We start from the raw sequence: 17,550 nt of genomic DNA, 5'->3' as shown, positions 1-17,550 counted from the left end.
CCAACGTCGAGCTCCACTTTCAGGCAGAACAGAGAGCTCTCCAACAACTTTGATTCTCTTTTGAGATCTCCACGGTTTCCAGCCCCTTGCCTTCAGAGATGATTCTAACTCATGGCCCTGCTTTTTGGTGGTTACGGGAAAGAGAATTCTTCTAATCTTGCCAACTTTCCTTATCTCTGTTCTTGTCTTCCTCTCAACATCTCCTTGTCAAAAGAAAGTAGTTATCTCTGGAATAACTTTCCTCATAACCCATTAAAAAGCTTTGCATTAGAGCCCAAGACTGCACCCAATCCTCTATGACACCAAAGATACAATTAATGTTATTCAATTACATTTCTGTTTGCGGAATCCACCAGAGATGCATAAGAAACACAGCAATATAAGATGACTAAGGGAAGAGGTGAAAACTCAGATACATTCTTACAAATAAATCAATAAGGTTTCAAAGCAAATAAGATGCCAGAAGATTACCAACCTTTTTTCCTGCCTACATAACAATCATTTGTTTTGTTACATTACTCAGACCAGAAAAAGCAGCTAATAAATATAACAACAAAAGAAAACAAATATAATTACTGAAGCAAGTGATAAAAATACATGAGACCAATAGGATTACAAGACTTAATATAAACAAGAATGGAACACAATGATAGTAGCTAAATTTTATTGAGTACTTACTAGGTGACAAGCATTGTCCTAAGCATTTGTAGTGCTTATGGGGGTGCACTTCTCAGCAGGAGTTTCACTCCATATGGTCAGTTTAAGGTTCTCGTCGTAATCATTTTCCCCACACTAAGAATTAAATTAAGTAGGTGGCATCTGATCTTATTCTCAGTGACGAGATTAAAGGTGATGTTTTATGGATGATGCCATTGAATGTCTATTATAAATACATCCTCATTAATAGTAGACTCAGGGAAGGACAGTCAGTTTTCTGTCTCCGGAAATCATGTCAAGGTATGATACCTGCATCTGTTGCATCTATCTGGGTTAATGAGGGGAAACAGACCTAACTGAAGCCACTTCATATAGGATTGAATGAATCCCTACTCTCTCACTCCTGTGAGACAGTACATTCTATACATCTGAAGTCCTTGTAATGAAAGATAACTCTGTTTATTGTTTGAACATATTAGAACCAAGATTTCTTTCTCTTGTTAGAAAGAAACTAAGGATGCTTCACTGATCAAGTTCAAATATCTCACAGCCATTTCAAACCACTGAGATACTCCAATAATGGCAATATTACGATAATGAAGCTGAGTGTTGTGGATGCTAATGTTGCCTCGCACATGTTCAATTTATCACTGACCAGTCTTGGGAATTAGTGAATCAGGTATGAAAGGTCAGCCACCTGTCTCAGAGTAGGCGTAAATCTAGGATGCAATTCACATGGCACTATCCATGGGATCAGACAGAATCTAGTCTCTGATATAACCACAGCCTTGTTTAAGTCCTTTCCCTGTCCTATCCACTTTATTTCATTTCCCTTGTGCTGAGAACTTTCCAAACAAAATTACTTTACCAAGAACGTCTGTCTCAGATTCAGTTTCTATGTACCCTAAACAAACAAACTTATCATAGACAATGGAAATCACCTGGCAAACATCACAAAGCTAAATAAAGAGAAAGTCAGGTTTCACTCTCACTTAAAATGCTCTTAGCCACCTTGCCATTTATCCATTTAAGAAGATCATAGTGATGGAGGAGTTAGGCATTATGGTTCATCAGTATTTCTTTCACTTTGACTCATTATAGTGAACCCAGCCCAAATCAGATGACAAGGTCACAGAAAAGAAAAGATCCTACCAATGAGCCTCCCCAAGGCCCCCTTCATGTCTGTGTTCCTCAGGCTGTAGATGAAGGGATTCATCATGGGAGTGACCACAGTGTACATCATTGAAGCCACTGTAGTCTTCCTGGAAGAGTTTGTCACTGCAGAACTAATATATACTCCAAAAGCTGTCCCGTAGAACAAGGTAACAACTGAGAGGTGAGACCCACAAGTGGAAAAAGCTTTATACTTTCTGCCTGACACTGACATTCTCAAAATAGAGGAAACAATTTGAATATATGAGAAAATGATTCCAAAAAGGGGAACACCACCAAATATGCTAGCTGCAAAGTATATCAGGATGTTATTGATGAGGGTATCAGAACATGCAAGCTTGATGACCTGAACAACTTCACAGAAGAAAAGGGGGATTTCCATGTCTGTGCAGAAGGACAGCCGCAACACCATCAGACTGTGGAGCAAGGCATCCCCTATGCTAATGCCCAGCGAAAGTAAGGTCAGCAGCCCACAGAATCGGGGGTTCATAATAAGTGCGTACGTCAGGGGGTGACAAATGGCCACATAGCGGTCATAGGCCATTATGGAAAGGAGAAAATTTTCGCAAAGAACAAAATTCAGGACAAAGCAAATTTGGCTAAGGCAGCCTGCATAAGTGATGCTCTGATTCTGTGCTTGGATGTTCACCAGCATCTTTGGGATCATAGTTGTGCTTAAACAAATGTCAGTAAAGGACAGATTGGAGAGAAAGAAATACATGGGTGTGTGGAGACGGGAGTCAGAGATGACAGCCAGGATGATGAGCATGTTTCCCAGGACGGTGACCAGGTACATGGGCAGGAACAGGCTGAAGAGGCTGGTCTTCAGTTCTGGATCATCTGTCAGTCTCATGAGAAGAAATTCTGAAACATCTGTTTTGTTTCTGGGTCCTATATTGTTGGTGAACCTGAAGGAAAAGATGTGATCTCTAAACCAAGAGAAAGAATGTCCTTTGAGGCAAACACCGACTAGGGAAGGGAAGGAATCAAATGGAGGGATGCCTTCTGTGTGCACGTAATTTTGTTATTTTGAATAAAAGGCCTCAAGTTAATGAAGCAGCATGTCAAATCTATAAATTCTGAAATGGGTTAAGGGATGATTATTTTAAATATTATACTGTCTATGCTCTTCACATTGTTATAAACGTTTTGTAATTTTATTCGTAGAACAGGCTGTCCAGGGAAGCAGGCTAATGTAACTCTATCTGGATCTGCACCTTCTTCCCCAGAGACCTCACAGCCTAGCAACAGAGATAATACCAATGTGTATTAAAAGCCCAGATTTGGGAGATATGGTGAAACTGACCATGTCTCCTTCTTGAGACCACTGTAAGAATTAAGTAAATGCCAGCAAACTTTATAACATTTACCATGTTTGCGAATGAGAATATTCCTGCTGAGAAGGAAAATGTTCTTTTCCATCACAGAGAATGTGGGAGACTAGCAGAATGTGGGTTGTATGAGGATGGGAGGAAAATTACAAGGGAACATGTTAGAAAATGGAAGAGAGGCAGGAGGCAAATGCATGTCTTGGTTCTGAGCATCCGAGGCATGTAATCCCCTCAAAGTTTCCCTTAGATGAACTTGTAGTAAAACACCTTCCCTCATTCCCAAACATTAACTAAGTAGCTTTAGGTTACCTGGATGACATCGCTGTGGAATGATGCTGGACATCTCTCCTAGATATTGAATGATGGACACTGAAACAGTATCATTAGGAAGAGGAGAGGTACTGAGTGAAGCACCAGGCTCCTGGGCAAGAGGAATCATCTCTGAGAGGAGACTCAAGTGTACTCTTTCTTTACTGGGAAAAGGCTGTTCAGTGATGTGGTCACAGACAGACTTCTTAGTAGTCTCTGTGTCCCTGGAGGATCAATATCCAAAGTACCTCATTAGCCAATTTTATTGTCATTCTGATCCCAGGGCTCTGCAAATCCTTAAAGAACAAGACAATAGAATGGGGGAATTCAGGATGATTGATTCCCTGATGCTATGAGGCCAGGTTTTCACCATTCAGTTCTCCACCTGTTTCTGTTCACATCTATTTCATAGACATTGCAAATGTGGACCCATTACCCTTCCCTAATTGGATTCCAGTATTATTTTATTTTATATTATTTTAGTGAGGTCATAATAGTTTATAACTTTGTGAAATTTCAGTTGTGAATTATTTGTCAGTCACCATATAAATGTGCACCTTCAACCCTTATGCCCACCCAACAGCCCACTTCCCCTCTGGTAACCACTAAACTGTTCTCTTTGTCCATGTGTTAGTTTATCTTCCACATATGATGAAATCATATGTTGTTTGCCTTTCTCTGTCTGGCTTATTTCACTTACCATAATATCTTCAAGGTCCATCCAAGTTGCTGCATGTGGGATGATTTTGTCTTTTTATGGCTGAGTAATATTCCTCTGTATAGATACACCACTTCTTTATCTATTCATCAGTTGATGGGCACTTGGATTTCTTCCACTTCTTGGCTATTGTGCATAAGTCTGAAGTGACTATAGGGGGTGTATGAGTCTCTTTGAATTGTTGATTTCAAGTTCTTTGGATAAATACCCAGTAGTAGGATAGCTGGGTCATATGGTATTTATATTTTTAATTTTTTGAGAAATCTCCATACTGTTTTCCATAGTTTCTGCACAAGTCTGCCTTCCCATCAGAAGTGTATGAGGGTTGCCTTTTCTCCACATCCTCTCCAACATTTGTTATTTCTTTCTTGGTGATTATAGCCATTCTAATGGTTGTAAGGTGACATCTTAGTGTAGTTTTGATTTTCATTTTGCTGATTATTAGTGATGTTGAAGATCTTTTGGTGTGCCTGTTGGCCATCTGTATATCTTCTTTGGAAAAATGTCTGTTCATACCCTCTGCCCAATTTTTGATTGGGTTGTTTGTTTTTTTGTTGTTGAGTTGTGTGAATTCTTTACAAATTTTGGAGATTCACCCCTTGTCTGATACATGATTTGCCAATGTTTTCTCCCAGTTGTTGGGTTGTCTTTTTGTTTTGTTCCTGATTTCCTTTGCCTTCCAGAAGCTCTTTGGTCTGATGAAGTTCCATTTGTTTACTTTTCCTTTTGCTTCCCTTGCCCAAGTAGACAGAGGATTTTAAAAGATTCTGCAAAGACTGATGTCAAAAAGTGTACTGCCTATATTTTCAACTAGGAGTTTTGTGGTTTCATATCTTACCTTCAAGTCTTTAATCTGTTTTGAGTTAATTTTTTATGTGAAAAATAATGGTCTACTTTCATTCTTTTGCATGTGTCTGTCCCATTTTCCAAACCCCATTTATTGAAGACACTTTCCTTTCTGCATTGTATGCTCTTGGCTCCTTCATCAAAGATTAGCAGTCCGTAGACGTGTGGTTTTATTTCTGGGCTTTCAGTTCTGTCCCATTGATCTGTGTGTCTGTTTTTGTATTAGTATCATGCTGTTTTGATTACTATACCTTTGTATTATATTTTGAAGTCAGGGATTGTGGTGCCTCCAGCTTTGTTTTTTTTTCTCAGGATTGCTTGAGCTATTTGGAGTCTTTCATTGCCCCACATGAATTTTAGGATTTTTAATTCTATTTCTGCAAAGAATGTTATTTGATTTCTGATTATGATTGTATTGAATCTCTAGATTGCTTTAGGTAATGTGGACATTTTAACTATATTTATTCTTCCAATCCATGTGCATGGAATATCTTTCCATTTCTTTATGTCATCATTGATTTCTTTCAAATGCCTTATAGCTTTCAGTGTACATGTCTTTCACCTCTTTGGTTGAGTTTATTCCTAAGTATTTTATTCTTTTTGTTGCAATTGTAAATGGGATTGTATTCTTGATTTCTTTTCCTGCTAGTTCATTGTTAGTGTATAGGAATGCAACTGATTTTTTAAAATTGATTTTGTACCCTGCAACTTTGGGATAGTTGATTATTTCTAATATTTTTCTGGTGGATTCTTTAGGATTTTCTATGTATACAATCATGTCATTTGAAAATAGCAAAAGTTTCACTTCTTTTCTAATTTGGATTTCTTTTCTTTTTCTTACCTAATTTCTCTGGCCAATACCTCCAGTACTATGTTGAATAGGAGTGGTGAGAATGGGTACCCTTGTCTTGTGCCTGTTCTCAGAGGAGTGGCTTTCAGTTTTTCATTGTTAAGTATGATGTTGGCTGCGGGTTTGTGATATATAGCCTTTCTTACGTTGAGGTACTTTCCTTCTATACCTACTTTAATGATTTTTTATCATAAATGGATGTTGGATCTTGTCAACTTCTTTCTTTACATCTATTGAGATGATCAAGTGGTTTTTATTCCTCATTTTGTTAATGTGGTGTATCACATTGATTGATTTGAAGATGTTGAACCATCCCTGCATCCCTAGTATAAATATCGGTTGATCATGGTGTACATTATTTTTAATGTATTGCTGTATTCGGTTTGCCAATATTTTGTTGAGGATTTTTGCATGTATGTTCATCAGCGATATTGGCCTGTAGTTTTTCTTCCTTGTGTTGTGCTTCTCTGGGTTTGGGATCACGGTGATGTTGGCCTCATAAAACACATTAGGAAGTGTTCCATCGTCAGTTGTTTGGAATAGTTTGAGAAGGATATGTATTAAATCTTCTTTGAATGTTTGGTAGAATTCTCCAGAGAAGCCATCTGGTCCTGGGCTTTTATTTTGGGGGAGGTTTTTGATTACTGTTTCAATTTATTCACTTGTGAATGGTGTATACAGATTCTCCATTTCTTCTTGATTCAGTTTTGGGAGGTTGTATGAGTCTAAGAATTTATCCATTTCTTCTAGATTGTGCAATTTCTTGGCATATATTTTTTCATAATATTCTCTTATAATCCTTTGTATTTCTGTGGTACCCGTTGTAATTTCTCCTCTTTCATTTCTAATTTTATTTATTTAAGCTTTCTGTCTTTTTTCCTTAGTGAGTCTAGCTAAAGTTTTGTCAATTTTATTTATCTGCTCAAAGAACTATTTTTTTGTTTGTTTGTTTCAGTTTCATTTATTTCTGCTATTATTTTTATTATTTCCCTCCTGCTGACTCTGGTCTTTGTTCTTCTTTTTTAATTCTGTTAGGTGTAGTTTGAGATTTCTTATTTAAGTTTTTTCTTGTTTGTTAAGTTGGGCTTGTATTGCTAAGAATTTCCCTCTTAGGATTGCTTTTGCTGCATGTTATATAAGTTGGTATGGTGTATTTTCATTTTCATTTGTTTCCTGAAATTGTTTTTATTTTTCCTTTAACTTCTTCAATGATCCATTGGTTGTTCAGTAACATATTGTTTAGTCTCCACATATTTATCACTTTCTCAGCTTTTCTCTTGTCATTGATTTCTAGTTTTATATAAAAAAGTTTGGAAACAATGCTTGTTATGATTTCAATTGTTCTCAAATTTATTAAGGCTTACCTTGTTTCCCAAAATATGGTCTATCCTTGAGAACGTTCCCTGTGCACTTAAGAAGGTGCTTTCTTCTGTTTGGGGATGGAGTGTTCTATGTATATCTATTAAGTCCACCCGATCTAGTTTTTCATTTAAATCCACTATTTCCTGGTGACTTTCTAGCTGGATGATCTATCCATTGATGTAAGTGGAGTGTTAAGGTCCACAACTATTATTGTGTTGTTGTTAATATCTCATTTCAGGTTTGCTAATAGTTGCTTTATGTACTTTGGTGCTCCTATGTTGGGTGTATATATATGTATCAGTGTTGTATCTTCTTGTAGTGTGTCCCTTTTATATGCTGCTCTTCTTTGCCTCTTATTGCCTATTTTATCCTGAAGTCTACTTTGTCTGATATAAATATGGTGACACTTGCTTTATTTCGTTTGCCGTTAGCTTGGAGTATCACCTTCCATGCCTTCACTCTGAGCCTGTGTTTGTCTGTAGAGTTGAGATGTGTTTCCTAGAGGCAGCATACTGTTTCATCTTTCGATTGGAGAATTCACTCCATTTACATTTAGGGTGATTACTCATATATGAAGGCTTAATGCTGTCATTTTATCACTCATTTTCCAGTTCTGTATTTCCCTTGTTTCTTGTCCCATGTATCTCAGACTACCAAAAACTGGTAGTTTTCTATGAGTTTTCTCTTCATTTATCTTTTCTCATTTGCATCTTTGTTCTGATCATTAGTTTAGTGGTTACCATGAGGTTTCCATTAAAAAAGTCTCAGCTGATTCCATCCTTTTCCTATCCCCCTTCTAAGTTATTGTTGACATAACTTATTCCATCTTATGTTGTTAATTTGTGGTTAAAATGACAAGATTTATTTATTTTTGATGTTTTCCTTCTGTTTATCTTAAATGTTATAATTAAGTGTTTGCTAACCTGTTCTGATAGAGAGCTGCAATTTTCTGCTTTTGTCTGCCTGTTTATCTCCTTGCTCCATGCTTTGTAAACCCTTTCTCTTTTTTTCAGATATCAGGGACTTCTTGAAAATTTCTTGTAGGGAGAGTCTTCTGGTGATGAGTTAGCTCCTTAGGCTTTTATTTATCTGGTAAAGTTTTATTTATCCATCATATCTGAAGGATATTTTTACTAGATAGAGTGTACTTGGCTGAAAGTTTTTGTCTTTCAGCATTTTGAAATATATCATTCCACTCTCTCCTGGCCTGTAAAGTTTCTACTGAGAAATCCACTGATAGCCTGATAGGGGTTCCCTTGTATGTTATTTTCTTCTGCCTTGCTGCCCTTTATATTGTTTCTTTGTCATTGACTTTTGAAAGTTTTGTTATGCTGTGACTTGGAAAAGGTCTTTTTACATTGATATAATTAGGAGTTATCTTAACTTGTTTTACTTGTATTTCCAGCTCCCTCTGCAGGTTTGGGAACTTCTCAGCTATTATTTCTTTGAACAAGCTTTCTGATCCACTCTCCTCTTCTCCCTCTGGGATACCTATAATCCTCATGTTGTATTTCCTAATTGAGTCAGATATTTCTTGGAGAATTTCTTCATTTCTTTTTAGTCTTAGTTCTCTCTCTTCCTCCATTTGAAGCAATTCTATATTTCTGTCCTCCAGCTTGCTAATTCTGTCTTCCATAATAATCAGCTCTGTTATTCAGGGAGTCCAGATTTTTCTTTATCTCATTCATTGTGTTTTTCTTCTCCAGCTTTTCTGATTGGTTTTTCCTTATAGTTTCAGTCTATTTTGTGAATAATTACCTATGTTCATTGGTTTTGTTGACGATTTCATTGAACTGTCTGTCTGTATTTTTTTGTAAACACTTGAGTTATTTTATCATAGCTTTTTGATTTCTCTGTAATTTAGATTATAAATTTCTATGCCTTCAGGATTGGTTTCTCAGTGCTTAGTATTTTCCATCTGGTCTGGAGTAGTATATTTCTTCATACAATTTGATGGCATGGATTTGTGCCTTTGCATATTGATAATATCTGGTCATAGCCTGCATCTGCCACCACTGCAGGGGTCGAGAGCTGTGTATTCTGAGTCTGCCATGATCCTTGGCATCTGTGCCTGTCCTTTGGAATCTATGCTCACTCACAGCTGCTGCTTTTCTAAGCTATGTGTGGACTTTCTGGCTGATGGTCTGAACTGGAGCACCACACAGGGGGAGGGGTGTGTTCTTTCACCTGCAAGATCCTGGGGCATTCTCACTTGGCCCTTGTTATCTGCTCTCTTGGGGTGCTGGCTTGATGATGACACCCCCACAATACCTTAGCCACCTCTGTGTGGGGCTTTCCCACAGGCTGTGAGGGGACTTGGAGAGTGAAGGTGTTCCTGTGGAGATCCTCCCCTCCTCCCTTTTTTCTCAAAGCCACATGCAACCTTGCACCCTGGGTCACTGCCATTCTGGAGGGAGAGGAGATCCCCTTACCTCTTGCCATTTCCTCCAGTGGGTCTAGCACTTCCACCTTCAGATGTATAGTTGTGTGGGTCTCTCAGATGCCTTTTGTGTTGTGTGAGTATCCTCTGTAGGTTCATGAATGTCCTTTTCACTGTATCATAGAGGAGAGAGTCTAAGGGAAGACTTCATGCAGCCATGATGCCAATGTCTTTTTAATTTTTTTATTGATTGTTATTTTTTGAGATTCATAATAGTTTGCATCATTGTGAAATTTCAGTTGTACATTGATTCTTATCTGTCACCACACAAGGGCTCCCCTTCACCCCCTATGCCCACCCCCAATGCCCCTTCCCCTAGTAACCTAGAACTGTTTTATTTGTCCATGTGTCTGTTTATATTCTACATATGAGTGAAATCATATGGTGTTTATCTTTCTCAGTCTGGCTTATTTCACTTAGCACAGTACCCTCCAGGTCCATCCATGTTGTTGCAAATGGGATGATTTAGTCTTTTTTTTATGCCTGAGTAGTATTACATTTTATATATGTACCACGTCTTCTTTATCCAATCATCAGTCAGTGGGCATGTTTCCACGTCTTGGCTATTGTGAATAGTGCTGCAATGTACATAAGGGTACATATGTTACTTTAGATTGTAGATTTCAAGTTGTTGGGTAGATACCCAGTAATGGGATAGCTGGATCATACGGTATTTCTATTTTTAGTTTTTTGATAAATCTCCATGCTGTTTTCTATAGTGGCTGCACCAGTTTGCATTTCCAGCAGCAGTGTATGAGCATTCCCCTTTCTCTACATATCCTCCAACATTTGTTGTTTTTTGTCTTGGTAATTATAGCCATTCTGACTGGTGTAAGGTGGTATCTTAGCGTAGTTTTGCTTTGATTTTTCTTAATGATTAGTATAATATTGAGTACCTTTTAATGTGTTTGTTGGCCACCTGTACATCTTCCTTGGAATAATGTCTGTTCATATCCTCTGACATTTTTTTTATTGGGTTTTGTTGTTGTTGTTGTTGTTGAGTTGTGTGAGTTCTTTATATATTTTGGAGATCAACCCCTTGTCTGATAAATGATTTGCAATTCCCACAGTTGGTGGGTTGTGTTTCCATTTTGTTGATGGATTCCTTTGCTTTGAAAAAGCTTCTTGTTCTGATGTAGTCCAATTTATTAACTTTTTCTTTTGTTTCCTTTAGCCGAGTAGACATAGTATTTGCAAAGATGTGGCTAAGACCAACGTGAAAGAGTGTACTGCCTATATTTTCTTCTAGGAGTTTTATGGTTTCAGGTCTTACATGCAAATATTTAATCCATTTAGTGTTACTTTTTGTGTATGGTGCAAGATAATTGTCTACTTTCACTCTTTTGCATGTGACTGTCCAGTTTCCCCAAAACCATTTGTTAAAGAGACTCTTCTTTCTCCATGGTATCTTCTAAGCTCCTTTGTCAAAGATTAACTGTCCATAGATGTGTGGTTTAATTTCTGGGCCTTCAATTCTGATCTATTGATATGTTTGTCTATTTTTGTTCTACTATGCTGTTTTGATTACTGTAGCTCTATAGTATCTTCGGGACTCAGAAATTGTGATGCCTCCAGCTTTTTTATTTTTCTGGAGATTGCTTTGGCTATGTCTTTTGTTGTTCCATATAAATTTTTGATTCTTTGTTTTATTTCTGTGAAGAGTGTCCTTGGGATTTTGATTGGAATTGCATTGAATCTGTAGATTGATTTAGGTAGTATGGACATTTTGACTGTTCATTCTCCCAACCCATGAACGTGGAATATCTTTCCATTTCTTTATGTCTTCTTCAATTTACTTCAATAATATCTTGTAGTTTTCAGTGTACAGGCCTTTCACTACTTTGGTTAAGTTTATTCCTAAGTATTTTCTTCTTTTTACTGCAATTTTAAATGGGATTATATTCTTGATTGATTTTCTGCTAGTTTGTTGTGAGTGTATAGGAATGCAACTGATTTTTTAAAATTGGTTTTGTACTCTGCAACTTTTCTGTAGCTGTTGATTATTTCTAATAGTTTTTCTGGTGGATTCTTTAGGGTTTTCTATATATAGAATTATATCATCTGCAAAAAGCGAAAGTTTCACTTCTTCTTTTCCAATTTGGATTCCTTTTATTTCTTTTTCTTGCCTAATTTCTCTGTCCAATGCCTCCAGTACTATGTTGAATAGGAGTGGCGAAGGTGGGCACATTTGTCTCCTTCCTGTTCTCAGAGGGATGGTTTTCTGTTTCTCACCATTAAGTATGATGTTGGCTGTGGGTTTGTGGTATATGGCCTTTATTACGTTGAGGTATTTTCCTTCAATACCCATGTTATTGAGAGTTTTTATCATAAATGGATGTTGGACCTTGACAAATGCTTTCTCTGCATCTGTTGAGATGATCATGTGATTTTTATTTCTCATTTTGTTAATGGGGTGTATCACATTGATTGATTTGAGGATATTGAAGCATTCCTGTGTCCCTGTAATGAATTCCACTTGATCGTGGTGTACAATTCTTTTAATGCATTGCTATCTTCTATTTGCCAATATTTTGTTGAGGATTTTTTCATCTAAGTTCTTCAGTGATATTGGCCTTTAGTTTTCCTTCTTTGCGTTGTACTTGTCTGGTTTTGGTATCAGCATAATATTGGCCTCATAGAATGTTAGGAAGTGTTCCATCTTCTTCAATTTTTTGGAATAGTTTGAGAAGGATAGGTATTAAATTTTCTTTGTTTAGTTGAATTCTCCAGAGAATCCATTTGGTCCCGGACTTTTGTTATTTGGGAGGTTTTTGATTACTGTTTCAATCTCCGTACTTGTGATTGTCTATTTAGGTTTTCTGTTTCTTCTTGATTCAGTTTGGGAAGGTTGTATGAGTCTAGGAATTCATCCATTTCTTCTAGGTTATTGAGTTTGTGAGCATACAGTTTTTCATAGTATTCTTATAATCCTTTGTATTTCTGCAGTATCTATTGTAATTTCTCCTCTTTCATTTCTAATTTTATTTATTTGAGGTTTCCCTCTTTTTTTTGGTGAGTTTGGCTAAGGGTTTGTCAACTTTGTTTATCTTCTCAAAGAACCAGTTCTTAGTTTAATTAATCCTTTGTACTGTGTTTTAGTCTCTATTTCATTTATTTCTGCTCTGATTTTTGTTATTTCCCTCCTTCTGCTGACTTTAGACCTTGTCTGTTCTTCTTTTTCTAGCTCTGTTATGTGCATTTTAGGACTGCTTATTTGAGATTTTTCGTGTTTATTGAGGTTGGCCTGTATTGCTATGAATTTCCCTCTTGACTACTTCTGCTGCATCTCATCAGAGTTGGTATGTTGTATTTTCATTTTCTTTTGTTTCTAGGTACCTTTTTAGTCTCTCTTTGATTTTTTCATTGATCCAATGGTTGTTCACTAGAATGTTGTTTAGTCTCCACATATTTGTAACTTTCCCAGTTATTTTCTTGTAGTGGATTTCTAGTTTCATAACATTGTGGTTCAGAAAATGTGCTTCATATGATTTCAATCTTCTTAAAATTTTTGAAGCTTGCCTTGTTTCTGATCATACGGTCTATCTTTGAGAATGTTCCATGGGCACTCAAGAAGAATGTGTATTCTGCTGTTTGTGTATGGAATGCTCTCCATATATCTACTAAGTCCCATCCAGTTAAGTGTTTAATTTAAATCTACTATTTCTGTGTTGATTTTTTGTCTGGACGATCTGTCCATTGAAGTAAGTGGGGTGCTGAGGTGCCCTACTGTTATTGTGTTGCTGTTAATTTCCCCCTTTAGATTTGTTAATAATTGCTTTATTTACTTTGGTGCCCCTGTATTAGGTTCATATATATTAATAACCATTATTTCCTCTAGTTGGAATATCCTTTTTATCATTATATACTGCCTCTCTTTGTCTCTCATTGTCTTTTTTAACTTGAAGTCTGCTTTGTCTGATGAAAGTTTCACACACCTGCTTTCTTTTCTTGACCATTAGCTTGGAATATTGTTTTCCATCCCTTCACTCTAAGCCAATGTCTGTCTTTGGAGCTGAGGTGCATTTCCTGGAAGCCACATATGGTTGGGTCTTGTGTTTTAATCCATCCGGCTATTCTGTGTCTTTTGATAGGAGAATTCAAATCATTTACATTTAGAGTGATTATTGTTGTATGAAGGCCTGATGCTGCCATTTTGTCTCTTGTTTTCTGGTTGTTCCACATTTCTACTTTTTCTCTTCCTTTATATTTCTGACTGCCATTTCATTTTGTTGGTTTTCTGAGGGGGATTTCTCAGTTTTCTCCCTTTTTGTGAATTGTGGCTCTGCTCTGATTTTTTGTCTAGTGGTTACCATGAGGATTATGTGAAAGATATTGGAGATGAGATAGTCCATTTTCTTATAGCCTCTTATCTCCATTAACCTAAGTAGGTTCCTTCTCTTTCCTTTCCCTTCCTCTCCCCTTCTGTCTATTTATCTCCTTACACAAATTGCTGTTACAAATTTTTCTGTTTTTAATTTTGTGAGTTTGTGGCTAAGTTGAAGTGTTGATAATTACTTTTGATGCTTTCTTTCACTTTCTCTTTTAGGTTGTTATTGGGTCCTTGCTTTCTGGTTCGGGTAGAGAGCTGAAGGTTTATGATCATGTCTGTCTATTTATCTCCTTGCCCAAAACTTTGTAGACCTTTGCCTTTTCATTGCTGGTGTGAGGGCATCTTTAATTATTTCTTGTAGCGGAAGTCTAGTGGCAATGATCTCCCTCAGCTTTTGTTTATCTGAGAAGCTTTTATTTCTCCATTTTATCTGAAGGAAAGTTTTGTTGTATAGAGTATTCTTGGCTGAAATTTTTGTCTTTCAGTATTTTGAATATATCATTCCATTCTCTCTTAGCCTGTAGGGTTTCTGACGAGAAATCTGCTGAAAGCCTGATAAGGTTTCCTTTCTAGGTTATTTTCTTCTACCTTGCTACTCCTAATATGTTTTTTTATTACAGATTTTTGCTATTATATGCCTTGGAGAAGGTCTTGTAGCATTGATGAAGTTGGGCATTCAGTTAGTTTCACTTATCTGTAAATCTGAAACTATCTCCACGTTTGAGAAGTTCTCAGCAATTATTTCTTTCAACAAACTCTCTGATCCTTTCTCCCTCACTTCTCCCTCTTGACTACCTATAATCCTTATGTTGCTTATTCCTAATTGAGTCAGATATTTCTCAATGAATTCCTTCATTTTCTTAAATCTTATTTCTGTCTCCTCCTTCACCTGTAGCATTTGCACATTTTTATCATCAAGAAGACTAATTCTTTCCTCCATAAGATCAGTTGTATTTCTTAATGATTTGAGATAATTTTTTATTTAATTGAGTTTTTAATATCAGAATTTCTGCCTTATTTTATAATTTCAATCTCTTTGGTGAAGAGATTGATCTTATTGCTGAGCTCCTTGAATTGTCTTTCTGTGTTTTCTTGTAAGTCAGTAAGTTTCATTATGATGGTTATTTTGAATTCTCTGTCATTTAAGTTGTATGTTTCTGTGCCTTCAATGTTGTTTTCTGGAGAATTATCATTTTCCTTCTGGTCTGAATCGTTACTGCAGTTTCTCATGGTGTTAGATGAACTAATCTTTTGTCAGGGCACTTGTGGTATTCTTAGGACACATATCCCCCCTCTTACCGCTAGGGGGAGGGCAGAGCAGCATCTCTGGCCCCATCCCATCTGCTGGAAGAATGAGAAGAATGTATATTCTGATGTTTGAGGATGGAATGTTCTATATATATCTATTAAGTCTATCTGATCTAGTGTTTCATTTAATTCCACTATTTCCTTGTTGACTTTCTGTCTGGATGATCTATCCATTGGTGTAAGTGGGGAGGAGGTCCCCTACTATTATTGTGTTGCTATTTTTTCTCCCTTTAGGTCTGTTAATACTTGCTTTATATACTTTGGTTTTCCTGTGTTAGGTATATATGTATTCATAAGTGTTACGTCCTCTTGGTGGAATACACCGTGTATCATTATATGGTGTCCCTCTTTGTTTGTCATTGTTTTTTATCTTGAAGTCTTCTTTGTCTGTTTAAGTATGGCAATACTTGCTTTCTTTTGTTTGCCATTTGCTTTGAATATCATCTTACTTTACCTTCACTGTGAGCCTATGTTTGTCCTTAGAACTGAGATATGTTTCCTGGAGGCAATATATTTTGGGCTTTGTTTTTTAATCCATGAAGCTACTCTGTGTCTTTTGATAGGGTAACTCAATCCATTTAAATTTAGAATGATTATTGATCTATGAGGGTTTAAAACTGCTATTTTATTTCTTGTTTTCCAGTTGTTCTATATTTCCCTTGTTTCTTTTCTCTTGTATTTCTGACTGCCATTTTAGTTCGTAATTCCCTGTGACGGTTTTCTCAGTTTTCTCTTTATTTAAGAATTATGGCTCTGTTCTGAGTTTTTGGTTAGTAGTTATCACAAGGTTTCCTGTATAGAAGATCTCATAGATGAGATACTCCATTTTCTGATAACTTCTTATCTCCGTTAGCCTAAGGAGGTTTCATTCCTTTCTTCTTCCCTTTTCGAGTTATTGTTGTCACCAATTATTCTTTTTTGAGTTTTGAATTTGTGACTAAACTGTAGTGTTTATAGTTATTTTTGATGCTTTCCTTCTCTTTATCTTTTATGTAATAATTAAGTGCTTGCTAAGCTGTTCTTATAGAAGGCTGCAATTTTCTGATTCTGTCTGTCTATTTAGCTCCTCACACAAAGATTTTTGAACCTTTGCCTTTTTTGTTTCGAGTCTAAGGGCTTCCTTCATCAGTTCTTATAAGGGAGGTCTAGTGGTGATGAATTCTTTCAGCTTTTGTTTATCTTGGAATGATTTCATTTCTCCATTATACCTGAAGGATAGTTTCACTGGAAAGAGTATTTTTGGCTGAAAGTTTTGTCTTTTAGTATTTTGAATATATAATTCCATTCTCTTCTAGCCTGTAAGCCTTCTACTGAGAAATCCTCTGAAAGCCTGATCAGGATTCCTTTGTGGATTATTCTCTTCTGACATGCTGACTTTTAATAGTTTTTCTTTGCCATTGACTTTTGCCAGCTTTACTATTATGCACCATGGAGAAAATCTTTTTGCATTGATGTAATTAGAAGTTATATTGGCTTCATGCACTTGTAAGTCCAGTTCTTCCCCCTGGTTTGGGAAATTCTCAGCTATTATTTCTTTGAACAGGCTCTCTTCTCTGTAATTTCTCTTCTCTGTAATCTTTACTGTAATTTTTCATGGTGTTTGATGAACTGATTCTTTGCTGGCATATTTGTAGTAGGACCAGCTCACAGATTCCACTTGCCACCACTGGGGTGAAGCAATATTTGTGTTTCTGATCTAACCTCATCTGCTGGAAGTTGTGAGAGTACAGTGGACACTCCCTCACTCTGGGATAGTGTTCATGCATGTGTGAAACTGCCACCACATCTGCTTATGCTCATGTTGGTTACTGCACTTGATTTGTGGGACTCCTTTGTGGGGTCTGAGCCAAGGCCACTCACTGGGCCTGTGGTGGCATGATAGGCACTCCCACAGGCTGGTATAGCATTTACCCTGACCTATACTACTTCTCCCACTTTTCTTTTTCTGATGTCCCAACAATATCAGTATAACACCTGCCACAGCTCACCTTCTAAGGACCCCATCAAAGACACTGAGCTTAAGGAACACAACTCATTTTTGAAATACCAGAAAGCTGTACAAAGAGCAATTTAGGTTTAAACCCCAAGTTAAAATTCTCTTACCCATTACATTATCTAGTCATTTTAGAAGATGTTGATGACACAAGCATCAGATAATCTGGCTCACTCAGAATTTCTGTCACTTTTACTCATTCTAGAAAGCCCAGTCCAAAGAAGGTGACACAG

At 36.8% G+C, this 17,550-nt stretch overlaps 1 protein-coding gene across 1 annotated transcript; it reads right to left on the bottom strand.

Moving 5' to 3' along the window:
* Nucleotides 1–1,786: 1,786 nt before the first annotated feature.
* Nucleotides 1,787–2,683, bottom strand: OR7G67 (olfactory receptor family 7 subfamily G member 67). Its single transcript, NM_001391890.1, is given in 1 exon segment — nucleotides 1,787–2,683. A coding segment is annotated over 1 exon segment (897 nt).
* Nucleotides 2,684–17,550: the final 14,867 nt, after the last annotated feature.

The sequence above is a fragment of the Equus caballus genome, chromosome 7 (genome assembly GCF_041296265.1).
Source record: "Equus caballus isolate H_3958 breed thoroughbred chromosome 7, TB-T2T, whole genome shotgun sequence".
Taxonomy (NCBI): domain Eukaryota; kingdom Metazoa; phylum Chordata; class Mammalia; order Perissodactyla; family Equidae; genus Equus; species Equus caballus.
Note: the sequence above shows the minus strand (reverse complement) of the source record. Positions and strands in the feature narration are given on the sequence as shown.